Source organism: Podarcis melisellensis (genome assembly GCF_964234715.1).
Source record: "Podarcis melisellensis genome assembly, chromosome: 9".
Lineage (NCBI taxonomy): Eukaryota > Metazoa > Chordata > Lepidosauria > Squamata > Lacertidae > Podarcis > Podarcis melisellensis.
In genome coordinates, this window is record NC_138541.1 from 23,024,028 (window position 1) to 23,051,806 (window position 27,779).

Here is a 27,779-nt window from a genome sequence, read left to right on the forward strand (position 1 = left end):
GGGAGGATGATGCCTGACATAGAGAGAAGATAAGTCTCAATGATCTGATTGTGAGTTGTTTGAAGTGTGCAGCCTGTGGGCTAAATCCTGATTGGTCTTGCTCTTGTGGGTTGAAGACAGAAAGAAATAAGGCCCCTTTTTCTTCAGAATCAGATGCATTCCATAAGGCAATACTGGGAGGTGCAAAGATAAGGATGGTTGTTTGTACAAATATTTTGCACAAATATTTCCCTGGCCTTGATGTTAAAACATGCTTAAATTCTGAGCCCAGGGGTACACTTAAAACGATGGTAAACAATAAATGATGTTTTCTTATTTGCAGTGCAACTGGGGTTATCTGAAGGAAGTCCATGTTTGTTTGGGAATTAACAACAGCAGTAGGAAACGCATTACTCCTGTCCACTCTTCTCTGTTGGCAAGAGGAATTTCACAAGCAACAAAAGCTTCAGCCTTCCAGCTCAGACTTCCTATTTAGATGGGGCGGCCACATTTCTAGGTGGGGCATTTGAGGGAGGGAGGTGGGAAGGATGTGAGGGCCAGATCAGAGAAAGGAAAAGGCCCTCACTCCTCCTCCATGCAGAGAGTATGTTAAAAATCTGCTGACTGGCATAATTTGCTCCTCAGTGGGAGAGAAATTGGATTAAAACAAAAGAAAACCAGAAAAGGACAGAGGAGAGGAAGGCTGTTCCTATCATTTCACTTCCACCCTGCCAAACCGAGCTCAGTAAGTCATTGGATTTGTCCACTTTCGGTTCTTCCTCCCCAACCAGCAACCCCATTTTAGGGTGACAGCTCAAGTGATCTTTGTTTTTTAATTGTTTCAGCAGTGGAAGAGGACTCTGTGGGTACAGGGAGGGCCTCAGGTGCTGCACTGGCAACGCCCCGAATGTGAGGAAATGAGCAAAAAATACAAAGACAAATGTGGGCAAAGGGACATTTTAATATATTTAATCTTTTTATACATTTCTTTCTAAATTACAAAGTCGACAAGTTGCAAGTATAGTTTGCTGCAAAAAGCTTTCTGTACGAAATATCTTCTATAAGAAAATACATCTCATTAAACATTTCCTGTAAATAAATTACTTCAAATGCTAGTTCTTGCAGGAGAATTATGGGAAGGGCATGCAGAAGCCATCAGATAACGCTTAAATGAGTGGGAGCTTTACTTTGGCTGCGCTGAGGGACACCGACTCCTTCCTGTAGTCTCACAGAGGCAAAAGGATTTCAGATACGCACTTCCATCCCTTAAGGGAGGTCAGAAATGAAAATGTCTTATTGAAACTGTACATTTTTCCAGCCTTAGTCTTGTTTTCATTGCAGTAGAGCCGTGGCAGAAACCTGTAGTTCTCCATGTGGTGAAGTGGGGAGGAAACTGGGGATCTCTACCTCTAGGCAGCACAGAGACAATGGTAAGAGAGGTGGAAGAGGTTTCCCACCTCTCCACTAAAGTAAGCCAATTACAGTTTCCTGTACTCAGCCTTAAAATAAGTCCCAGTGAGATACAGAATTAAGCCTTTGCTTTTTGGAGTTTACATAGTCCTTTGTAAATAATATTATTATTTAGAAAAATATAGGTAAAGGTAAAGGTACCCCTGCCCGTACGGGCCAGTCTTGACAGACTCTGGGGTTGTGCGCCCATCTCACTTAAGAGGCCAGGGGCCAGCGCTGTCCGGAGACACTTCCGGGTCACATGGCCAGTGTGACATCGCTGCTCTGGCGAGCCAGAGCTGCACACGGAAACGCCGTTTACCTTCCCGCTGGTAAGCGGTCCCTATTTATCTACTTGCACCCGGAGGTGCTTTCGAACTGCTAGGTTGGCAGGCGCTGGGACCGAGCAGCGGGAGCGCACCCCGCAGCAGGGATTCGAACCGCCGACCTTTCGATCAGCAAGTCCTAGGCGCTGAGGCTTTAACCCACAGCGCCACCTGTGTCCCTTAGAAAAATATAACCATGGGCATAATCCCTCTGGCCTAATCTTAGTTAGTTTGCTTCTGTTCTTAGCTACTGATATGTTGCTATCAACAGGCAAACTACATGTTGTACACAAATGCTAGAAATGAAGACCTAGCTGTTTTTCAATGAAAAACAGAACCAGAAGGCTGAATTTTCGAATGAAGTTGTGCATGGAAAGAGAGAGGTCAGCCTGCCATTTTCCCACCACTGTTTTCTCGCTCAGTATGCTCCCCAAGCCGCTGGTCCTTCAAATGTTGCTGGACTTCAACACCCATCAGCCCTAGCATGGCCAAGGGTCAAGGAGGATGGCCATTGGTAGTCCAGTAGCACTAGGCAGGCCACAGGTTCCTTGCCCTTGCCTGAGACAGTGTACATTATCCCAAATATTGTGCAGTGGTGTTGATACTAAGGCCTGAGGTCAAAGGGCTGGACCCAGGATATATATGCACTATGCTCTTCAAACTATTTCATTGGCATGGCTTTCTTTGAAGTCCATCAAAGTAGAATCTTAGAATAATTTTCAGCACTCTCCCTAAAGGACAGTTAGTGAAGAAGCCACAGCAAATGGACTGGTTCAAATCCAGTTTCTATTTGTAGTGTAGACACATGCTCCTAGATAATTTTAGGTACCTTCCAAGCCTGTGGTTTGATAATGACATGATAAATCATTCTCCTTATTCACAAATATATGAGAGTTACTTTTTAAAAAAAAATAGAGATAAAGAAAATGTAGCATAAGGCTTGCGTTTACTGAGAAATTTCGATACTGGTTACAAATAGACCATAATTTTAATGGCACATTGTCATAAGGTGACTATGGGAAGCCAGGAAAATATGGCTTGTGGAAAGTGAGATAGCCAGGGAATCCCTTTTTCATTAGACTGCTTCAGATACTTCATTTTCACATAGATACGATCAATCACACTGCTGTTTCAAATGGCACATGGTAGCAGGAAAAACTCAGTCTAGCACACACAGACACACACACACACACACCCCGCCTCCTAGTAGCATTTAAAAAAAGGAATACCATTCTCTTCTCCAATCAACAATATTTCCTGGAGAGTGATCCTACCCCTTTTCAAGGCTCCAATGCTTACACAAATAACACATTTGAAAAATAAGTGAGTATAGTTAAAGAAAATGCAAGAGTGTTAGAAGGGTGGTGGTAGAATGACTGAACAGGTCACCATTCATCTTTGTCAGTCCATTAATACTGTGGCGGTGATAGTGAACACTGGTATCCACTACAGTCAATGGGAATCCAGTAGCAAGTGATAATATCCACATTCCAAATATTTGCAAGTCTGAGTTGTTATATTGTATCATGTGCTGTCATTTGCTGATCACACTTTGGGCCTCCATGTCCATCTTGTTTTCTTTTCATTCCACCCCTGTTGCTGCTGGCATAGGATGCTTCCATTTTAAGTTCTCCAAACCACAGAAGATCTGTACTGAAAGCCCTGTTGATGCTGTTATTTAGTAGTACACACAGTCAATGGACGCTGGATGCCTCCGCCAGAGGCAAAGCTGAAAAATAGTTCACAATACAACCCACAATTCCCTACTATTTACAGCTAGCAGCTCAGCATACAATTCTGCTCAGAATGCATTCATGGACACTTTGCTTTTTTCTCTGTTAGCCCCCTGTGTGCTAGCAGTAAACTGAGACAAAAAGAAGCCATTGGCTATGAAGATGAAATTATTTGGGTGTTGTGGTCCAAATGCTTAACAGTATGCAAATCGAAAACATCATGCCTGCTTTATTACCTCTGTTCAAGGCAGATTTTGCCAGGCACGTGTGTTGTGTGTGTTTGTGTGTGTTTGTGAAATGAGTGAGATTTTTCCATTTGCACTGCAGTCTTCCATATGTAGCCCTTGTTTGGCAGGAGAAGATTTCTCATTCAGGTGACAGCCTTTGGTTGTTCATGGGTAATGTTAACAGATAAAGACATGTATGGTAACTTTCCCCTTGGCCTCTGATAGCTTCAGTTTACTAACATGGTTTTTTGTTCAGTACCCAAGAAGGTGCCGATAGAAAAGTCATTTGGCAAAGCACTGCTTTGTGTTGTAAATATGTCATATAGCAATATTTTACAATCATAATGGGGGGGAACCTAACCACAACCAATGTGGAGAATTCACAAAGCCATACGTCAAACATGAGTTAAATGTCAAATGTCATTGGCGCGGCGCTTTTCCACAAATGTCTGGCAGCATTGGCAGAGAGGCACCACGTCACAAATCAAAGGCCAGCTGCCACCGTATTCACCTCCAGGGCAGAAATATAATTCAGTTTGGGGTGTTGTTTCTTCCCACGACAATGGACACTTTGGCAATTTGTTTCTTATTTACAATCCTTGCATTCTACGATGCTGCAATGTGTACATTTTGCCAGTTCTTCACGGCCTGTGAATGACAGTCTCCCAGTCCACCATCAGATCTTCTGGCACACATGAAGCCTCGCTTTTGAAGAGTAAGTGGCATCTTTCCAGATTTTGCATGACAGCCCTTTGGCACAGTCACATCGCTGGAAAATCTCCAAGCCGTGGGACCCCTTCTTGCGTTGCTTGGTGCACACTTCCCCCTGGTGCAAGACGGGCTTGCAAATTTTGGTCCAGAAATGGCGAGCACAACAAAAGCCCTCAGTGCAGTCGGAAGACCTTAAGCAGGAGTCTCCTTCGTGGCCTAAAGAAAGCAACTGCATAGTTAATATACAGGGAAGAGCACGGAAAGAAATCAAATATGGGCTTTCTAAAAACAAAATTCGCAACACAATATAATTTAGGGAGAAACAATGCCAGAAGTGGGACCAGCAATGAAATTTTGTGCTATAGGCTTGCCCACCAACTGGAAGGCTCCAATTTGGATGACTTTAAAGAGGATTAGACAAATTCATGGCTACTGACCATGATGGTTATGGTGAGAGTGCGCTCTTGTGCTCAGATCCTGCTTGCAGGTTTCTCACAGGCATCTTTTCGACCACTGTGAGAACAGGATGCTGGACTAGATAGCCATTGGCCTGATCCAGCAGCCTTTTTTTATGTTCTTTAGCACCTTTTCCAGGCAAGTTTACTCAAAGGTGACACAGACTTTAATGCTGGTAAGTGTGTCTAAGACTGCAACCTACTAGTCCAATCCTATGCATGTAGGTCACTTATTATTATTATTATTATTATTATTATTATTATTATTATTATCATCATCATTATTATTATTATTTACACCCCACCCATCTGGCTGGGTTTCCCCTAACCACTCTGGGCATCTCCCAACCAAATATTAAAAATAGAAAACTTCCCTAAACAGGGCTGCCATCAGATGTTTTCTAAAAGTCAGATAGTTGTTTATTTCCTTGACATCTGACCGGAGGGCGTTCCACAGGGTGGGTGCCACTACCGAGAAGGCCCTCTGCCTGGTTCCCTGTAACTTGGTTTCTCACAGTGATGGAACCGCCAGAAGGCCATCGGAACTGGACCTCAGTGTCCGGGCAGAACAATGGGGGTGGAGATGCTCCCTCAGGTATACAGGACCGAGGCCTTTTAGGGCTTTAAAGGTCAACACCAACACTTTGAATTGTGCTCGGAAACATACTGGGAGCCAATGTAGGTCTTTCAGGACCAGTGTTATATGGTCTCGGTGGCCGCCCCCAGTTACCAGTCTAGCTGCTGCATTCTGGATTAGTTGTATTTTCCGGGTCACCTTCAAAGGTAGCCCCACATAGAACACATTGCAGTAGTCCAAGCAGGAGATAACTAGAGCATGCACCACTCTGGTGAGACAGTCCACGGGCAGGTAGGGTCTCAGCCTGCATACCAGATGGAGCTGGTAGACAGCTGCCCTGGACACAGAATTGACCTGCTGCTCCATGGACAGCTGTGAGTCCAAAATGACTCCCAGGCTGCGCACCTGGTCCTTCAGGGGCACAGTTACCCCATTCAGGACCACGGAGTCCTCCACACCCACCCTCCTCCTGCCCCCCCAAAACAGTACTTCTGTCTTGTCAGGATTCAACCTCAATCTGTTAGCCACCATCCATCCTCCAACCACCCCCAGACGCTCACACAGGACATTCACTGACTTCACTGGTTCTGATTTGAAAGAGAGGTAGAACTTTCTTCAGTGGAGCCTATCCAGGTAAGTGTGCTTAGGATTGCAGCTTTGATCAATTAAAAAAGACCTCATTCTTTCCCGTCATATTTATGAAGGAAACTCATTGCTGAATGTAGTATATCGCTGTATACAAGCATCTGATTAATTCAGTACGCTCGAATGGAGTAGTTCTGCATCTTGTGAAACTAAAGATTACAAAATGCACATTGCAAAACACTCACATGGCATTTTGGGGTTTTGAGAAATATGTTATAACCCACCCCGAACATTGTTTTTGCCATGGAAGTATGGGATATAAAGAGTTGTAGCCAAAGTTAGTCTGACTGAGAGATGACGCATTGAAACTACTAGACGTGACTGAGGTTCACTAATTTCAATGAATCTTCTTGGAATTGGATTATCGTTGGATGCAACACTCATAAACAAACAAACAAGCTTCCATTGCCAAGGCACGGGACTTCATAAAAGTGGGGATGATTCTTCTTTCAAATCAGGTGGCCACCCAAAGTTAAGATCTGTCTCTGCAGCGGCACTCCTTGGGCTGTTCCAAGTCATCGCTCTCTTGCTTGGTGTGGGTGTCTTGTTTATGTACCAAAGAGGTGCATTACAAATGTGTCATTTGATCCTTTCAAGCTATGTGCTGCACGACTTTTCCACAGTAAATACCGTTTACTGAAAAGGGGGGAGTGGGAGCATGCTGTTTTAATTCTTAAAAGTACACAGAGGAACAGAACGAAAACATGGGGAAATGGGAAGGGAGAGAGAAAAAAATCCTAGCCTAAACAAAAGGCTGCAAATAGTTACATAGGTGGCTATAACTGCAATAATATGCTCACTTTTCAGGGTATAAGCCCTGTAGGATGAAGCAGGGCTCTCTTCTGAATAAATGCACTTGCATTGCAGGACTGCACTTTTAGCTCATTGTGGACACATTTCCAACCACCCAAATTCTGTGGTGCGCGCTCACCCTTCCTTGGCTCCTCTTAGACACTAACCAGTTTATTACAGTATAAGCTTTCATACTCAAAGGTTGTGTTGCAGTACAACACAAGCTGTTACTAAGGATTTGACAATGGGTTCTTTTTGGCTTGGCTAACCCCTAAACAGCATCTTAAAAAGCAGAGACATCACCTTGCCAACAAAGATCCGTATAGTTAAAGCCATGGTTTTCCCAGTATTGATGTATGGAAGTGAGAGCTGGACCATAAAGAAGGCTGATCGCTGAAGAATTGATGCTTTTGAATTATGGTGCTGGAGGAGACTCTTGAGAGTCCCATGGACTGCCAGAAGATCAAACCTCTCCATTCTGAAGGAAATCAGCCATGAGTGCTCACTGGAAGGACAGATCTTGAAGCTGAGGCTCCAATACTTTGGCCACCTCATGAGAAGAGAAGACTCCCTGGAAATGACCCTGATGTTGGAAAAGATGGAGGGCACAGGGAGAAGGGGACGACAGAGGACGAGATGGCTGGACAGTGTTCTCGAAGCTACCAGCATGAGTTTCGCCAAACTGCAGGAGGCAGTGGACAGGAGTGCCTGGCGTGCTCTGGTCCATGGGGTCATGAAGAGTCAGACATGACTAAACAACTAAACAACAACAATCCCTAAAAAGTAGTTCAGCATTGTTCGTGTTCTTCCAATGGCATTTTTTTTATCCCCTTCTTTAAATTGATTTGTTTCTACCTGCTTTCAGTCTTACCGCGGAATATAGTTTTTACTAATCTTTGAATTATTGCTTGTCATTGCATTCATTGTCTTTAATAATTTTGTAAGCAGCTAGAATTTTTTTGATAAATGATAGAAATGCTTCAAATAATTAAATAGAATATATGAGCAAGACCATTCATGGAGTTTGATTTGAACTCAAAGCTACGCTGGTTCACCTGCTCAAGGGAACCCATTGCCAACTGATGTCATGCTCTCACCCTGATGCTCCTCCTACACGTTTACTTGTTTGTTTACCTGCTGTCTCTGAATGAGTAAACAGTGGCAGGAGAAAGGTAGAAGAGGGGCAGCCAGTGTTTGCCTTCCCTTTCTCCTTTCAGAGAAAGAGGCTGCAGCTCAGTGGTAGAGCTGGAAAAGTCCCGCTACTAGATAGGACAACACTGAGCTCAGTGGACCAGTTATCTGATGTGGTATGAGTCCCAGAGGATTAGTCCCAGAGGAAGAGGGCAAATAAAATGGGAAGCCAGATATGGCCACAGGATCAGGCTGTGATTCACTAGACACCATACTGCGCTCTCTCTGTCTCTCTCTCTAATGACAATGTTAAACATTTCACAGCAAAAAGCTTTTCAGAAGACCATCTCCTCAAGGCAGTTTATAGACAACACGGCCTTACCCTTTGTGTGTGTCAGCTTGGTCTGCCCTTTCCCAAGATTCTGCCATCCCAAGTCCTTAGTGGGATAATGATTATTTTTCTTGTTGCGAGGTACTTCCAAGGCTGGGATGTGGGGAGTAAGAATGCTCTCAGTTACTGGTATACAAATACCTAGAAAGATGAACAGAATGAGTTACAATGGAAGGGCTCTTGGGGGAATAATATGGCAGAGGGCAATTTTCACAGAATGACACAGAGAAGAGCCTCTATGCTGAAAGAAAGCACATTTATTTATTTATTTGTGTGTGTGTGTGTGTGTGTGTGTGTGTGTGTGTGTGTGTGTGTATGAGTATAGGAATCATAAAATATCAGGGTTACACCATTAAAACCCTACAGATAACCATTAAAGTGGCTGGCTGGCTGGCTGGCCAAATAAGTAAATAGCTAGCTAGCTAGCTGCAAAGGCATAAAAAAGTCCTCAAGAGACACCTGAAAATCAAAAGTGAGGATGCCCGTTGAATATCTGCTGGAAGAGTATTCCACAGCATGAGACGGGTGGCACTAAATCCCCAACTTAAGTCCAGTTTAAGTCCAGCCAGGTCTCTTTAACATGGCAGACAGCTTAGCATTATTTAGTGTTAATGTTGTCTGAAACACCTGGAGGGCACCATTTTGACTACCCTTGGTATGGTAGATCGTTTTGTATTCGGTATTTCCGCAGTGCTTCACCCAGTCTTGTAAATGCTGGCCAGTATTAAATTTTCCCATCTGGCATTTGGGGGTATTGAGAGGCTTGCCTAAGTCAACCTCATGAGTTTGTGACTGAGATGAGATTTTAATTGTTAATAATAATAAAAATAATTCATTTAAATGGTGCCCATCTGATTGGGTTTCCTCAGCCACTCTGGGAGGCTTCTAACAATTATAAAACTACAGTAAAGCAACAAACATTAGGTCTACAGGATCTGTCTATTGATTCACCTAACAATCAATACATAGGTACTTATATTTGGTATTTCAAATTTGACAAGCTAACCTTTTTGAAAAAAATTAAAAGGTTAATTTTACTTTGTTTTACCATTGGCAAATCAACAGGGCTCGTCCCTTCACTAAGTCTGTCTCCAGTTTGAGAGAACATGCTTTCTTGCCTCCTTTCTGCTGAGAACCCTGCCTTAACAGGGTTTCTAATACAGAGGAGATTAGCCAAATGCGCTTAACAAGTCCCTTTCAGACCTTCATGTTAAATAAGTGAAGGTCAGGGATGAAGGAGACTCACCTGTCAGTACTGGGGGCAGGGTTGATGCATTCACCCCATCCCTTCCCCCCACATGAGCAGGTTGAGTACCTGAAGAGGGCTTATATCTACGATTGTTAGATGAATCCACAGATGGATCCTGTAGACACATGTATTTCAAGTACACTTCATTAGCATATTGATTGTAAAACCCCATGTTGATTGTTTTTATTGTTTATGTAGAGAGTTATGCAGAAATTCTGGTTTAATATGCTGGCTATTTGCCATAATCAACACTGACTGCCCGATCGATCCTGTAGACATCTGTTTTTGTGGTTCTAGACTTCCCTAATTATTGACTGTGGAGTTCTAGAGTATGTGGGCTGAGCGTCAATGGAGTTAATACATTGAGCCATTCATGTTGTTAAAAGGGCGTCAAAGTGCTACATATAGTAGATACCATTGTTGCAGCGGTTCCCAGGGCAGCACATGCCGTCTCTGTGACAACGCTTCTTTTTCCTCCTACAAATCATGCAGGCAGACGTCGCTTGATGGGGACTGTGGCAGTATTTCCCAACTTCACACTCCTTGTCATTGGTGCAAGGGTAAGCCTGGGTGGTAGGAAGAAAAGAATGCAGTGATTCATTAATAATACCTTGCCAAATATAAAATGGAACAAATGAAGAAACAAGTTAGAGTACAACCCAGGGTAATTCCAGATGTGAAACTTGAATGGCATTCAAACTGTAAAAGTTTAATGACACTCCAAGTCCTCGATTTATGACCCTGTAATCTTTATTGGTCATAACTGATGGCACAAAAACTTGCAGTCCAAAAGTATCCTATGTATTAGAAGACTATCAGAGATATGGAAGTTGCATTGGATCAGAAAGCCATTCAGGGTCAGATGGATTGCTGTTTTACTGAAAATATGTACCCACAAATATTTTTGGTGTCCCTTTGTGTTTCTCCAACCAATGGAAGGCAGACAACTTGGGCTGAAAGCATCTTGTCAAGTGGCAAGACTCATTTGCTCTCAGAATTAGTCACCAGTTAATAAATCCATATAAACCAGAACATGACAACAGGGAATTCAGAGTCCAGTCCTTAAACACACACACACACACACACACACACCCCATGCTCTTCAAATTGAATAAACAGTGCAAATTTCACATGTTTCTAACTATTTGATTCAAACTCAAATCTCATGGCTTGCTTTGATAATTTGTACATGGAGGGTAAACAGAGAGTGTCAAGTGGTTTTTCAGAGAATAAGACATATAAGGAAGAAAATCATTCCAGGTTACATACATGGACAGGTGTAGCAAATGTAAGTTGTATTGGTCTTTTCATATTGCTTATATTTTAAAGATAAAACATTACCCCCATGTACAGTACATTTGAACAGATTTCTTTGTATGCATAAAGGCATGGGATGCACGTGCAATACACAGCAGGATCAAAGTGATTCCCACTACATTGGCCCTAAAGGCAGGAAAAAACAAAGTTAATTGTACATGTCCCACTGAAACTAAGTTGTGGTGACAAGGGACTTTAGAATGATATGCCACACTTTCCTAGCAACTATGAAGCCTTATACTGTATGTAGTCCTCAGAAGCAAGTCCTAATGCATTCAACCAGGATTACTCCAAGGAAAGTGTGTGTGAATTTTCAGCCTTTGTTCAGCTTGTAGAGCATCTGGCTTCCAGCAATAATTTTATCCCAAAGACTCCTGGCCACTTATGCTGCCTAGCTTTCCAGGAGCAAAGTAGGATCCAGGAGAACCTCAGGATTTGAACCTGCTGTGACAGAGGGAGCAACCCCAGGGGTGGAGCAAGCTGATTGGGCGCCTGGGGCGGTATGCATCCAGGGGCGGGGCCAGCCACCCGTGGGGTGGGGTGAGCTGGGGCAGGACACTCCATGGGGCCTCCAAGGAGTCTGCCTGCCTCCTCCCACTCAGCTACCCTACAGCTGGGAGGGAAGCAGCAGGTGGACCGTTTGGGGCAGCGCGGAATCTGCGGGCACCCATGCCACGCGTCACTCCCAGGAGAGACGTGTGGCTTGGGCGTGTTGCAGGCCCTACGGTGAGTGCCACCTGGCATTTTGTCACCCCCTCAGTGGTGACACCCGGGCTGGACTGCCCCCACCGCCACCCTTCCTCTGCCCCTGAGCACCCCACCCTGTGCAAGCATAACAACAATACATTCACAGGCTTTAGAATTTTCCATCAGCTTAATTTGTGTCTTGATTCAGCTTCAGATCATTTAGCCTCATCTATTCATCATCATTTTTAGACAGAGGACTAAGATAACAATACCTGAGTATTCAGATAAAGCAATACAGAGCAACTGGTGACTAAATTATTTTATGGCAATATCCACACACAAGGAATGTGAAATTTACTATTTATTTGCCAGCAGGAAGATAGCAAGAAGTCATCTTACAGTTTTTCCACAAATCTTTAATATCTGGATAAATTAACAGAGCTCCCATTATACAGCATGCCTATAATTTAAAAGACCATAATTAATCAGATTTCTCTTTCGTGTATTTGACATGCTTGATCCTAGCTGGCCCTGACCTATGTTTAGAAACAAACGACAAACCACAAAAGCTTTGTATTCATAGATGAGTACTTAAAAGCTATTAACGTTGCATAGAAAATGTTATTAATCAGTTAAGTTCCAGCGTTTTACCCTCTTTGGTTTCTGTACATGGAAATGCCTCCTAATGTTCTCACATAAATCTCCTCCTCTACCAACGAGCCCCGTTTTGGCAAAACATTATAAAGTTGAAACACTTATCTGAATTTATTACAGTGTCTTTGATCTAGAAAATTTGGCAATGAGAACCAGTGGGCTTGTGAGAATCCCAGCAGGGTGCTTCTTAATTTGAAGAGAGCAGGAAACACTATGAGGAGAGTGTAAGAGACACCCAGAAGATTCATTTTTAAAAATATACACATTAAAAATAGAGTGTTTTAAAAAGATAATCTAATTACCATAACTTCTTGGGTTGTTGGCAAGGTCTTGTCATTAACTCAAGAAGCTGAAAAGACTAGATGGATAGATTTTTTAAAAAATATGTGTGTGTGAATGAAAGAAAAATATCGGGGAGGGAGCCTTAACTTTACATTACAGATTTCATTGGTTTGTGTCACTTTATGACCCCCCTCCACTCTCTTAACAGGGTGGAGTTTGATCTATATTCCAACAATCTGCCTGGAGATGCTGGATTTAAGAGAACCAGCTGTTCTTTGGTGGTGTCTCAAACTACTGGGAATATATTAATTTCTCATGAAGCATCTTGATATTCTCATGCAGCAAAAGAAACCAGTCCATATACAAGAGCTATAAATCGTGAAAAAGTCTGTCCGTCTGTCCATCCCCCAATAACCATAAATGAGCAAGCACTGCCCTGTTATTGTCTGCTGGGTTCACATAACTAACTTTATGGCTGGAAATGTACCAAAGAGAAAGCCCCACTGAATTTGAGAAGATTTTCTTCTTACTAGGATCGCACTGCAAATTGTGTGGCAATATTGGGAAAGGGCCCTCTGTGACTATATAAACTTAATTCTATCGAATATTTAGCACCATCCTGTTGTTTTGGTTTTTGTTGTGCTCTTTAAACTCTATTCCTGTATTACTCACATGTAGGGCATTTCCACGGTGACTATGGAGCAAGACAGCACTTTGAGCCCTGTCCCCAATATAGAAACTTCTTTCTGCCAGTGGAGTGTGCTTGTCTGCTGAGAAATGCCAACACTTGCTCCTGTGTAGGGACTCCAGACAAACAATACACCCATGCCATACCTTTCAACACAGGTGTCAACGAGGTGACAAACTAGGGCACTGACTTCCGGGACTGTGCTCCCATGTGAGCCACATGACCTGGGTGAGATTGGGGGGGGGGGGGCTGAGCAGATTTGTGAGAAACTGCAGCTTTGAAGTGGACAGTTAGTGAGTTGGCAAGAAGCCAAGTTAAGCAAGGCTACGTGAGAAAGTCTGCTTGGAGATAGGGCAGCCTAGCAACAGGTGATGATTGGCTAAACGTTTTCCCTTATAAGCAGCATGACACAGTAGTTTGGTGTTGGAGTTCAGTGGTTGGTGTGCCGAGTTTGAATCGAGTCTGTGTATATAGTAACTTGTACAAAGCTGTGCTATACTCTGTATATAATAAAAGCAAATACAAATCAAGTTACCGGTCAGCAAGTTATGTTCCTGAGTCATCATCCTGGACTACACAGACTAAGCAGCAGGTAGCAGAGAGTTTTGGTTGAGATCCATCAACAGGTGAGATGGGGGGCTGAGCAGCCGTGGAGGAAGCTGCTTGGGCGTCTGGGGTGGGGCAAGGGCGGGATGAGCCGCCCATAGGGGCGGGGTGCACCGTGGGGCCTCTGAGGGGTCTGCCTGCCTCCTCTCATTCAGTTGCCCTACGGCTGGGCAGCGGGCGGACCATTTGGGCAGTGCGGAACCTGCGCGTGCCCAAGCTACCATGTCTCTCCCAAGAGAAACGTGTGGCTCAGGTGCACTGCTGGCCCCACGGTGACTGCCGCCCAGCATTTTGTCACCCCCCTCTGTGGTGACACATGGGGTGGACCGCACCCACCGCACCCCCCTTCCTCCACCCCTGCCCCTAAGATGGAAAGAAGATAAAGTCCCTACCAGAGAAGAATGGCAAATTAAATTGTTGGACTATGCCGAAATGGCAAAACTGACCAGAAAGCTCAGGAACCAGGAAGACCAAAACTTTAATAAGAAATGGGGGGGGGGGTTATAATTTATCTTGGAGACCGCTGTAAGCAGTTGAAAACACTAGCAGTATTGCAACAACACTTGTACTGTAATCAGAGATAAGACTATAAAGGAGTATGGATTATTGAAAAAAGATGCAGTAGAAAAGGTTTAACAACAGAAACCATGGAGGGGAAGGTGGGAAGTCCAGAGATTCAGAGGGATCTTTTAATTGTGGGTGTGTTGTGCTATTATTATAATTTTAATTTTGTATATAATAATAATAATAATAATAATAATAATAATAATAATAATAATAATAATAATAGTTTGTGCCCCCCAAAGCACTTTTTGAGAGCGAGTTTGTGGTGCCCAAAATGGCTGCCATGCTCTCACGTGAAAAAGAGAGAGGATGTCCCGGTTTTCCTAGGACATTTGAGCAGTATGCCATGCAACCAGATAAGACCATAAGAAGGGCCATGCTACATTGCCTTGCTGGTCCTGTGTTGCACCTTCCTTGAAGGTTTTTGACTAGCTGGATGAATTCTGATCACATCACTTGATTGCCTGACAGAGACAGGATGTAAGTGTGGATAAGAACTAGCCTTCTGTACAAGGGTAAAATTCACATTTATTTATCCACCCATTTTTTCCCTTGTCCACCACTGTCATGTGGACCCCAGAAGGTTACCCAGAGGAGTGCATGGCCCTTGGGCAGAAAGAGGTTTCCCACCACTGCTGTGCAGTCAGAATTAGAGAGATCAGAAAGATGGCAGGCCTGTTCTTGACATGGCAAGACTATCCCCTGTGGCAGACCTTTCCCGTTCAGGTCACTTGACATAAACCTTCTGAAAATATCTATGGAATGATAAAGACACCAGGCGGAAAGATAAATATTTGTGAGGGAGATGTGTTAGGAAATCAACTCTCTTAAAGTGGTGGGTTACAAGTTCTGCTAGTGGGAACACATAAGCTTTTGAGCTTCACGGAGATCTTTTCCAACAAATCCAACTGTTGTTATTGCTAGTATTTGGAAATGGAAAATAGATTGGTTCATTTTACCACAGACTGGCTGCTGCTTGCATCCAGGACTTCTGGCTTTGCCTTATGACTTTATAATTTCCCTGGGGTGTCCTTATGGTTCATTCAAAGCCCTTGATATTGCAAGCACAACTTAAGATGCTATTGCTAGAGGGCCCTTCTTCATTTCATGTCTAGGTCTCTTCATGACTTGGCTGGCACACAATATTCCTTGAGGAATGATCCAAAAAGTACATGCCATGGCACAGAATGAGAGAAAAACTCCCCAGAGACTCCCTGGAAAGCTTTTACTTCGTATCTGTATTTTAAAACAATCAGATGTTGGAGTCTTGTCTCCCTTGCTAGAACACGAGGAGTGTTTGCGACATACTTCAATTATAAAGAGCTTGCAGTGAAAGAAAGCATATTTGCAAGAACAGTGAATTCAGGGTGAAGTCACAGAGCTCCCCACCCACCCATTCACCATAACCCAGCCAAAAAGTCAGAATCATGTGAGCTGTGTAAAGGCTTCCTCATGGATTAGATTACAAATTATTCCCATAGGGGCAGACTTTGGTCTTTCAAATTTCAGCGGCGCCCTGTGTGAGGCCAAAATTTGACGCCCCCTGCCTCTTACATTCTGTTCTGCTCAATCCACTACATCATAGTTGCAATGCCCAGTGCAGCAGAAGTGGTCACACTGCCCTAAATTCGCCTCTGATCCCCACTTAGGTCACCATCCTATACTCATGGAGTAAGTCCCAATGAGAAGACAGGAGTGCCTGGCGTGCTCTGGTCCATGGGGTCACGAAGAGTCAGACACGACTAAACGACTAAACAACAACAAGTCCCAATGAATTCAATGCTATTTATTTCAGAGTAGACATACAGTCGTACCTGGGATCCCCAATGCCTTGTGAGTCGAACTTTTTGGTTCCCGAATGCCGCAAACCCAGAAGTGAGTGTTCTGATTTGCGAATGTTCTCTGGAACCCGAATGTCCGCCACGGCTTCCGTAGCTTCCGATGGGTTGTAAGAGCTTCCTGCAGCCAATCAGAAGCTGCACACTTTCTGAACGTTTTGGAAGTCAAACAGACTTCTGGAACGGATTCCGTTCGACTTCCGAGATACCACTGTATGGGACTGCACTCTTACCCCAAGACAGCCATGTACACATCGCTAAAAAAGAGGAAATGTGTCACCAAAAACAATAAGAAGAAAGAGGACACAGATTCGTTTTGGAGGTCCGTTCTTAACCTGAAACTGTTCTTAACCTGAGGTACAACTTTAGCTAATGGGGCCTCCCGCTGCTGCCGCCGCCCAATTTCTGTTCTCATCCTGAAGCAAAGTTCTTAACCCGAGGTACTATTTCTGGGTTAGCGGAGTCTGTAACCTGAAGCGTCTGTAACCTGAGGTACCACTGTACAGGATTGCCTTCAGACGGCTCAGGGGTCAGATAACTCCATACCCTCCAACATTTCTCCAATGAAAATAGGGATATCCTAAGGAAAAGTGGGACATTTTGGGATCAAATCAGAAACTGGGGTGGTTTCTCTAAATCAGGTATGCCCCTGAAAAATAGGGACACTTGGAAGATCTGGCAGCTTATTAATCAGTTTTCTTAAAGGAATATAGAGTAATAATGAATTTGCCTCTTATTATAGGAAAAAGTAGGGAGTGTGCTTAATGGTTTCTGGAGACTGGAGGTGACATGTTGACAAAGTACCAAGTGAAAATGAGTCTGATGATCTCAGTTTTGCCTGTGGTGGACATTTATTCCTCTCACAAGACCACATTGCTTCTGATAAAACACAGCTATTTCCTGGTTTTCGTACAGGGAAATAACATAGTTACTGAGCCACAAAAGAACTGACTGGAAACCACTGTGGTTTGTCTAACTCTTATTAGCGGTACGTGATAATTACTTGAATGCCCATGTCTAGTACTATGACTTAATTCCAAAGGACAATCAGGATGACAATCAAGAGAAGTGCTCCTCTTGCAGTGGGTTGCCTAAATAAATCCTCCCAGGAGATAATTCATGGCCAGGAGAAAAACGAGAGAAAAAGCAAACAAGAGCGAAATTATGTGTCCCTTAGATTCTGCAGAGCTGATCACAATTTTTGGGATGCATTTTCAGAGTATGTCTGTACAGCGCATGTTGTTAGAAGCATCAACTACCACCACCATCATTGTCACCGACAGTCACATAATGCTCTCTTAATACCCACTGTGACAAGAAGACTTTCTCACTTAATTTTATGTCATGTCTGAGTGCTTCACCAAAGAGTCGCTGAAAGATGAAGCTTGTCTGTGTACTTTGTTCCCCATCCAGGTTTTGTTTCTTTTAATAATCTTACTGGTCTTTCATCTCTGCTTTTCCCCTCTCCCACCCATCCCCCACCTGCTAGTTAGCTTTTTAGTTTAATCTCTGAGTGGTTATTTATCATCTGGCCTAGTTAGATCTGGCATTTTGAACAGTCAGCATGCCGCTTTGGGAGAACATAAGAATGAAAGGACAGCTCTGCTGGATGAAACCAAAGGCCTACCTAGTTCAGCATTCTGTTTCCCACAGTGGCAGCCAGATGTGTCTGGGGAACCCATACACAGGGCTCAAAGTCAGTAGCCCTGATATTGTTCCCCAGTGACTAGTGTTGGAGAAGTATACAAAATGAGGACTAATAGTCACGGAACAGTAGTAAGGTAAAGGGTAAAGGGACCCCTGACCATTAGGTCCAGTCATGACCGACTCTGGGGTTGCGGCGCTCATCTCGCTTTATTGGCCGAGGGAGCCGGCGTACAGCTTCCGGGTCATGTGGCCAGCATGACTAAGCTGCTTCTGGCAAACCAGAGCAGCACACTGAAACACCATTTATCTGCTTGCACTTTGACGTGCTTTCGAACTGCTAGGTTGGCAGGAGCAGGAACCGAGCAACGGGAGCTCACCCCATCGTGGGGATTCAAACCGCTGACCTTCTGATCGCGAAGTCCTAGGCCTTGTGGTTTAACCCACAGTGCCACCCGCGTCCCTATGGAACAGTAGAACTCCCCTCAAATATCAGGTCAAGCCATCAAGTCAGCATTAGTTTCAGGTTTTGCAGAATACAGTGGTACCTCGGGTTACATACGCTTCAGGTTACATATGCTTCAGATTACAGACTCTGCTAACCCAGAAATAGTACCTCAGGTTAAGAACTTTGCTTCAGGATGAAAACAGAAATTGTGCGGTGGAGGTGTGGCGGCAGCGGGAGGCCCCATTAGCTAAAGTGGTGCTTCAGGTTAAGAACAGTTTCAGGTTAAGAACGGACCTCCGGAACTAATTAAGTACTTAACCCAAGGTACCACTGTACTTAGGCAAGATGCTCTCAATAGGGCTCGAGCCCTGAGTACCCCCATCCAGCTGTCCTTACAATGAAAGCTGGGACAGCTCAGTTGGTAGTGCATGAGAGTCCTGCATTGCGGACCATTAGACTAGGTGGCCCTCGCAGTCCCTTCCAACTCTACAATTCTATGTTTGACATAATTTGTTATTTGGCTACTTTGTCCAGTTCTGAGTGCCTCACTTTAAAAAGGATATAGCAACATGGAATGGATCCTGAAGATGGCGATGAAGATAGCAGAATTGAAAACAAATCCTATGAGGAAAAATGTTTTGTTTTGTTTTTTGAAGGAACAAGGTGTCCTTAGTCTGGAAAGGAGAAGCTAGAGAAAGGATATGATAGCACAAAGACCTGTCCTCATTTACCTCCAGAAGGCAATATTCAATGTTTGCTTTTGAGCTCAGGTTCTGCTTACAGGCTTCTCATAGGGAACTTGTCAAAAAATAGTGTTTTAAATGCTTTCTAAACATGCAACACCAGATGGTGCTGTAGAGCACAAAATTTTTCTATGCAATTTTACATAGGGTTTTTTTCTTTTGTTATAAAGATTTAATTTATGACATATTTATAGTTCCCCCCCCCCCTGTGTGTAGATCTTCCCTGGGTGGCCACTATGTCCAGAATGCTGGACAAGATGGGCCACTGGTCTCATCCAGCAGGCTCTTCTTATGATCATATGTAATGGGCTTAAAGTTACACAAGGGTAGATTTCAGCTGAATGTTTGGAGAAATGGCTTGACAATAAGAGGGGATGGAACCTATGGTGGAACCTATTACCTAAAGGGGTGATGGGCTGTCAAGCAGAGGCAAGACAATAGTCTGCTGGAGATGCTTTAGTTCCGGATTTCCTGCAATGAGCAGACTGCTGGAGTGGTGGCTGGCGCCCATGGAGACTAGTGGGGTGGAGGGCAAGGAGGGCAACACTAATTCAGTTTTTTCCACCATCCTCCCTGCTGAATTCTACAAGGAGCAACACTGAGACTTAGGGAGGGAAGCTGCTTGGCATGGCCACTTCCCCGCCCCCACACACCTTGGCTGATTGTAAGAAGGCAGGAAAGTAGATACTGGCTGAGGGCAGGCTGAAGTCAGTAGGGCAGGGCCCCATTACCCCTCATGGGCCAGCCTCTACTGGACTCTGGGACAAGATTGCCTAAAAGGCCTCGGACAGCTCAAAGTTTTTATAATGTGAAATCTTTTTCAGCCTGGGGCCCAGATTTCTCTCTAGACAACCTCCCAGTAATAGTAATAGTAATAGTAATAGTAATAGTAATTTATTATTTGTACCCCACCCATCTGGCTGGGTTTCCCCAGCCACTCTAGGCAGCTTCCAACAAAGATTTAAAATACATTAAAATGTCACACATTAAAAACTTCTCTGAACAGGGCTGCCTTCAAGTGTCTTCTAAATGTCAGGTAGTTGTTTATCTCTTTGACATCTGATGGGAGGGCGTTCCACAAGGCAGGTGCCACTACTGAGAAGGCTCTCTGCCTGGTTCCCTGTAGCTTGGCTTCTCACAGTGAGGGAACTGCCAGAAGGCCCTCCGTGCTGGACCTCAGGCAGAAAGGTGGGGGTGGAGACGCTCCTTCAGGTATACTGGGCCCAGGGTTGCATGGTGGTGGTGGGCAGGACCAGAGGCAAAAGCAGGTGGAACAGCAAATGTGTGTGGGGGGGGGAATTGTGCAGTAGCTAGTATCGTACATGCCTGGACACACCCATCTCCATCCTCCATCCTCCATCCAGACAAGCAAGCAGCATGATCAAAAGGCATATTCCAGTCAGACAAAAACTCTTGGGGAGCAAACCAGCACTAATGAGAGGTGTGGCCTGGGGAGATTTCATGCCCTCCAACATCCCACTGATTAAAATTGGGATGCTCATTTTTGTGTGTTTCTTAGCTCTTGTGGGAGCACGCAAGACCAAAAAACAACCATCTTTTGGTCCAATGCTCTGGTGTGAGCCAGCTGAGTCACACAAAAGTATGAGACCAAGAAATAAGCATTGTTTGGTCCAGCACTCTGGTGCGAGCCAGCTGACTTGTGACAGAGCAGCAGACCAAAATTAGGACATTCCAGGATCTAATCAGAAGCCTGGATGGCTACTGTAACTCTGGGGTGTCCTGCTCAAATCAGGGAGGTTGAGGGGTATTAGATTTCCAAGGGGCAGCTAGAAAGACTTAGTGGGCCACACTCAACCCCTGGCCTGAGGTTCCCTGGCCCTCCTAAACCCTTTTAATGAAGAGGTGAAGTTCAACAATCTTCTACAGCAAAACGAAGAATAGCAAGATCACAATGTTGATGTTACACCGTACTGGCACTGCTTATGCTCTTCCACTCTGTAGTTTGCAGCGCTGCATTTCACTTTTCAACACTACAAAATCTTTCCTCAGACACCTTTATTTAGCTAGGCATAGATAGATGGAAGAAACAGAAATCTAAATGAAACCACAGCGGCCTTTGTCCCTGCTTCTCAACAAGAGGAACTCACAAAATGCATTCCAGGCTAGTTGTACACATGGGAGATTGTTGTCACATAATCAAGTCTGGTGGTGAAGCTTTTTGGCAAGGTAATGAAGGTGGAATGGGAACATGAGAATGTAGTTTGGAGAAATCACAGCTAGATAAGTGGAACTCTGAAATTAAAGAGCAGCAAAACTGACACACACGTTTATCGGGGCTCCGTGCAGCATACTACACAATTCTACCCATTCATTCCTATTGCAGCCCTGCTAGGCTGGGAGATGGTGACTGGCTAATGGTTGTTCACTGTGCTTCATGGCTGAGAGTCGGACACTAGACCAGGGGTAGGAAACCTTTTTCACCCCAAGGGCCACATTCCCTTCTGAATGACATACCAGGGGCCAGTGCTGGCTGGGCCAGAGGCAGAAGTGAATGGAGCAATAAATATCCAGTGGTACCTCAGGTTAAGAACTTAATTCGTTCTGGTGGTCTGTTCTTAACCTGAAACTGCTAGTGGGGCCTCCCGCTGCCGCCACGTGATTTCTGTTCTCATCCTGAAGCAAAGTTCTTAACCCAAGGTACTATTTCTGGGTTAGCGGAGTCTGTAACCTGAAGTGTATGTAACCTGAGGCGTCTGTAACCCGAGGTATCACTGTATATTTTACGTCTGTACAAGTTGGAATACTGGTCTATCTACCTCAGTTTCTTTACTGAGCAGAAGTGGCTTATCTAGGGTTTCAGAAATGAGTTTTTCAAAGCCACACTTGCAGAGGCTGGGGACATTCTGCCTGCAGAACATGTGTTCTGCTGCTGAGCTACAGCCCTTCTTAGTCCAAGGTAGCCCACACTGGGATATAAATGCAATAATGAAAAGCAGGTCATTTAAATTTTGTGCAAATAATGCTAATTATAATAATTATTTTTGCATTTCAATTGCAATGGTTTTATTAGATATTGTATTGGTTTTTTTATTAGTGTTTTTAAGTGCAAAATTTTACTGGGTTGCTTTAAGTATTACTGCCTGTCCTTAGGTGCCAGGGTGTTTCAAATACATTCAATGAATTAAAATGTGGAAATACTGCCCGATGTGGCATTCTGATCTCGACTGCAATGGCTCTTTTTTCAGTACACTTCAGCCTCTGCTCTTTTACAATAGCCTTTTGATCTGCTTCAGCCTACTGGCTTTCTCAAAACAATATTCCTTGAAAGTTCCGTTTGGGAACTTCGTCTTCCCTCTTGGATGTCTTTGAAACTAGTCAACGTTCAGTCATTTCTTCTTTAAAAAAGCACAAAATCCTCTGGGTTTGGCACAACATCAGACCAAGGGTTGTTCCTTTGTAGAATAAATATCTGTTGTTGTTTTTTTGTTTTCACACTGGTCACTCTTATTGTCCAGTGGGTGGCCCAATTGTCCATTCATCCTTTTGTGCTTATTTACCACCCCTCAGACAACACTGCCTGAAAGAACTCAACTGCCGCATTTTTCAAAACCAAGAAAAGGTTATTGTGATGCAATTTCATTCAAATGTGCTGCTTTATGAATCCCCAAGGAAACAACAGATCAGAGAAGCTGAGATCAGCCTCTTTCCATTCTGTGCCAGTTTTATGTAGCTCCATAAGTCCCTTCCATCTACTTTTTCAGATTGTTAAAAAAAAACCACCCCACAACACCATCTTAATTTTACTTGCCTTTCCCTAATTTTTGCATTCTTTTCTTAAATATGTATTTTTGTATGCTTTTCAGTGTATTTGCACATAAAATATGTCTTACTGTTTACATTTTTCTGTAAAATATATGTGTTGTATCCAATGCCAGGAAAACTCAGAACAGACCCATTGAAATGAATGACTTACTTAGGTTTATTCGTTTCGGTTGGTTTCCTTGGGCTGGACTTAGTTGGGTAAAAACCGTAGCATTTTATGTGCATTTCCTTAAACTAAAAATGCCCTGTAGAATTCAGAAAGTAAATGACAGCTGCCTTCTGATCCACATACAAACCCAGGACCTGTGAATTTGGTCACTCACTTTTAAATGCAGAGTGAACTATATTTCTCCCTCCATTTCTTACAACAATCTCTTGTGAGGGAAAGTGTATATAGATCACCTGTGTAAGGTAATTAATAAAAGATTTGGCTGGATCCCTAGATCCAAAGTGCAGGGCTAAACACACTTCCCAGCAAGAGAGAGACCCCAACTGAGTTTTAACATCACAAAAGCAAGCAGTAGTATAGCATGAGGAAAGTAGGCTGTTAGGCCTTTTAAATATCCTGTTTAGTCCGCAACCAGAGCTTCCCCATTTCTACTCCTCTTTTCATTGAATAGACCAATTTTAAAATGCTTTCTGTGAATCCTGCCACCTGCAGAGGCTCCTGTGAGTGGATGTGTATGGAGAGGCAGGAATTTTTTTATCAATTTCCCCTTGCCCTGAAGCCCCTCATAACTATCTGTTTTGGGTGATTCCTCAACAATCTAGAGGAGCTTTTCAGAAGATCCAACCTAATATCCTTTCCTCTGAACCATCAGCTCACACAAATTGTACTTTTTCATACTATATGCAGCATTGCACATTCTATAAATGACCACACTGTTTAGCAGTATCTGCACCAACAGTAGATGTTCAATAAAATTATCTGTTAATAGAAAGGGACTAGGCTGTACATCTGTGATAGTGTACACTATAACATACATCTAACACACCTCTTTGTCCTGGCTTTTGACACTTGAGCTGTATATTTTTTTTAGAACCCACCTTATTTCCGTAAGTTGTTTTAAACTGTTTTTAATATTGTGTTGTATAGTTGTGTTTTAATGTCATAACCTGCCTGGGACCTCAGGGTAAAAGGCAGGTAATAAATTAAATCATCATCATCCTCTACATTATTCATGGGTTTTTGTGCAAATGTCTATATTCCCAATGGTCTGAAAATCTACTGAATATAAAAATGATAATTATCATGGACTAAATTGCTGGGATCAGCAGAAGTGTTGAGCTGGAACCCACGTGGTTTTCAACAATTTCAGTAAGAAGCGAATTGAAGATATTCATTGTATTATTATTTTTTATGTAATCCTGACCATATGGGGGGAGAAGCCAGTGACCAAATTCCAGTCTCCTTCCAACCCTTCCTCTGCTGACTATTAATTCTGCATTACAAAAGGGGCAAAAGGTCATAAAAGTTGATGCAACTGATTATGAACTCTCTTGCCAGTTCTGAAAATTGTCAAGAAATGCAAACCCCAGAGACACATTGACTTCTCGCTTTCAGTGCCCAAGGCACAAGTGCAGCCGATAGCTTCCTTCCAAACTCTGCTAATTCCAAATTTCACACTCTTGGGATAGTTGAATGAACGGGAAGGCCTGCTACAAAGTCAGACTTCCTAATACAGGAAACGGCTGCTGCTGAGAGGCACGTCTGTAAATCCTTCTTCGGCACTGAGTGTCAGATATCACGATTCATTAGTAATGATTTGTTATATTGTAAGACATCCGTCTCACTTTGTATGTGTAACAAAGCGAGTGAAACACTGATTGCTCTGGGGGCAGGAGGACAGAACCCACATTCACTTCATTGATACAGTACCTGAAGGTCCCTGCTCTTTGATATTCAGGGAAGGTCCTCAAAACTCATTGCTCTTAACACAACCACAGGCTAAGGCAACACATGGTACAAAGGCTTAGAAGCATAGACGCATTATAACTGTATAATTAGAAGGGACCCTTCTTCCAACCCCCTGCAAAGCAAGAATCTCAACTAAAGTATCCATGACGGATGTCCATCCAACCTTTAGCTGATTAACAATCTATGGCCTTTGGTATGTGTTTGTGGGAGAGAGGGGTTATTGTTTTTGTTTTGACTATTTATTTGTGCCTTTACCTTGTATTTTTATGTTATGAACTACCCTGAGATCTGGCGATGAAGGGTAGTATATAAATCTAATCAATAAAAACAATAAACATAAATAAAACCTCTGCTTAAAAACCTCCATCTTGCTCCTTCTTCCACATGACAGCCTTTTAGATATTTGGCTATCACTCTTCTCTCAGTCTCGTCTTTTCCAGGCTAGACAAACCCAACTCCTTCAAGCATTCATCATAGGGCTTGGTTTCAAGACCCTTCATCATCTTGGTCACCCTCCTCTGCACACATTCCAGCTTGTCAATATCCTTCTTAAATTGTGGTCACAGTATTCCAGGTGTGGGCTGACCAAGGCAGAATAGAGTGGAACTATCACTTCTCTGAAGGTCAAACCTATCCATTCTGAAGGAAATCAGCCCTGAGTGCTCACTGGAAGGACAGATCCTGAAGCTGAGACTCCAATACTTTGGCCACATCTTGAGAAGAGAAGACTCCCTGGAAAAGACCCTGATGTTGGGAAAGATGGAGGGCACAAGGAGAAGGGGACAACCAAGGATGAGATGGTTGGATAGTGTTCTCGAAGCTACCAGCATGAGTTTGACTAAACTGCGGGAGGCAGTGGAAGACAGGAGTGCCTGGCGCGCTCTGGTCCATGGGGTCACAAAGAGTCGGACACGACTAAACAACAACAACATCACTTCTCTAGATCTGGACACTATACAGGACACTTACTGTTGATGCATCCTAGAATAGCTGTTGACTTGTGTTAAGCTTGTGGTCCACAAAGACCCTTAGGTCCTTTTTGCATGTACTACTAGCAAGCCAGGTGTCCCTCATTTGTCTAAGTGTCACCTTTCACTGCTTTCATACATCAACCAGCTTGCAAGCTAGATGTTCCAAAGGGATGGGACAGGAAGAGAGCTCAGTAGTAGAACATCTGCTTTGCATGCGGAAGGTCTTAGGTTCAATTCCTGGCAGTGATAGAGAATTATCCCACCCCACATCCATGATACAGTGGGGGAACCCATAACAAACCAGTGAGAACTGAACAGGATCAGTGGACATAGAATGGTGGCTGATAAATTGTAGAAAAATTGCATATGCTAATGTATATGTATAGGGACAAACTTAAAGTTTTGCATCCTCTTCCCTCTAACGGTTCATTATATTTAAATCAGATTTGGAACAGGCAGCCTTTCAAAAAGAAGGCACTTTGAATAGAGGACAGTCCTCTGCAGAATAAGACTAATAATAATAATAATAATAAGAATAATAATAAGAATAAGAATAAGAATAAGAATAATAATAATAATTTATAACCCAGGCACTCTGGGCAGCTTCCAACAAAATATTAAAATATTAAAATACAATATTCTATTAGACATTAAAAGCTTCCCTAAACAGGGCTGCCTTCACTCTGTTTGGTCATTGTTTCTGGTCACTCTTTCCACTGTACTGTGAAGACATGTCCCATATCTCATTTCTTTGTTTAGATCTAGAGACCCATTACAACAATCTAGTTGGTGTAAAGAACATTCCTCTAAGATATTTTCACTTTGGCCTCATATTTTATGCACACAGAGACACTGAAAATGTTCGTTGGTTACACATTCATTGAGGAATGCACAGTAGTATCCTTATCTGTTATATCACATACAGTTTAAGAAGAGCTTTGGGAAAGCTCAAAAGAAAAGCAACAAACAATGGCTTTCATGAGAATCCATTAGACTCAAATCTTGCTTCCAAACAATGATGAGGCTATCCACAGCTGTTGGATACTTGCAGAAACTCTGGGAAATAATTTGTTCTATAGAGTCAGGCCAGCACTTATATTGCCTATCCTGGTGGGAGGGAAATGATACAAATGAATGGAAAAGTTGTAGTGGACCAACAAAAGGACCTCACCTTGCCAAAATCAAAACTATGTTATTAACTGACTTAGCCCTGGAAAAAGAGTCATGGTCTGGACCTAACATAGCCAGTTGCATTGGCTTCCATAGGGTAAGTTAATGAGTTCTAGCAATACAAGCAAAGCCCATTCGTGTGGATAACAGCTTACAGCCCTAAAAATGTAAAGAACACCAACCATATTTCAAACCTGGAAGCATTAATTTGCTAGAAAGGGATAGACTTGGAAATGTTCAGTTCAAAAGCAAGCATAGTCATTTGGGGGCTTAGAATCATTGGGAGTCTTTTTAATTAACAAATATGGGCAGTGAATTACATCTAAGGGGTGGGGGGAACAATGGTCAGTGATTAAATATTCCAGAATAAAGTATCTCTTGCTCTGTCCTGTTACATAGAGCAGTTCTGTTAGAGAGCAAAGCAGTAACAATTACATATTTTTATGATACTTCATGATCTCACACTCCTTTATATGCTTATTCCCCCCCCCCAAATCTTGTGATGATGTTAGATACAGTGGTACATCGGGTTACAGACACTTCAGGTTACAGACGCTTCAGGTTACAGACTCCGCTAACCCAGAAATAGTACCTCGGGTTAAGAACTTTGCTTCAGGATGAGAACAGAAATCGTGCGGTGGTGGCGAAGCAGCAGCGGGAGGCCCCATTAGCTAAAGTGGTGCTTTAGATTAAGAACAGTTTCAGGTTAAGAACGGACCTTCAGAACGAATTACTTAACCCGAGGTAGCACTGTATATATGAAAGGAAAAGAGGTAGTGTTTAAGGTTCAGCTATGCTCAG

The 27,779-nt window shown here is 43.3% G+C and overlaps 1 protein-coding gene across 1 annotated transcript in view; it reads right to left on the reverse strand.

The window, feature by feature from the left end:
• Positions 1 to 2,683: 2,683 nt before the first annotated feature.
• Positions 2,684 to 27,779, reverse strand: part of DKK2 (dickkopf WNT signaling pathway inhibitor 2) — a 56,434-nt gene continuing 31,338 nt past the window's right edge. The window contains exons 2-4 of the mRNA XM_081925409.1: positions 10,081 to 10,231; positions 8,408 to 8,557; positions 2,684 to 4,641 (exon numbers count right to left, since the gene is read on the reverse strand). Of these exons, the coding sequence (XP_081781535.1) occupies positions 4,391 to 4,641; positions 8,408 to 8,557; positions 10,081 to 10,231 (552 nt within the window). The 3' untranslated portion in view covers positions 2,684 to 4,390. The remainder of the gene's footprint in view (positions 4,642 to 8,407; positions 8,558 to 10,080; positions 10,232 to 27,779) is intronic.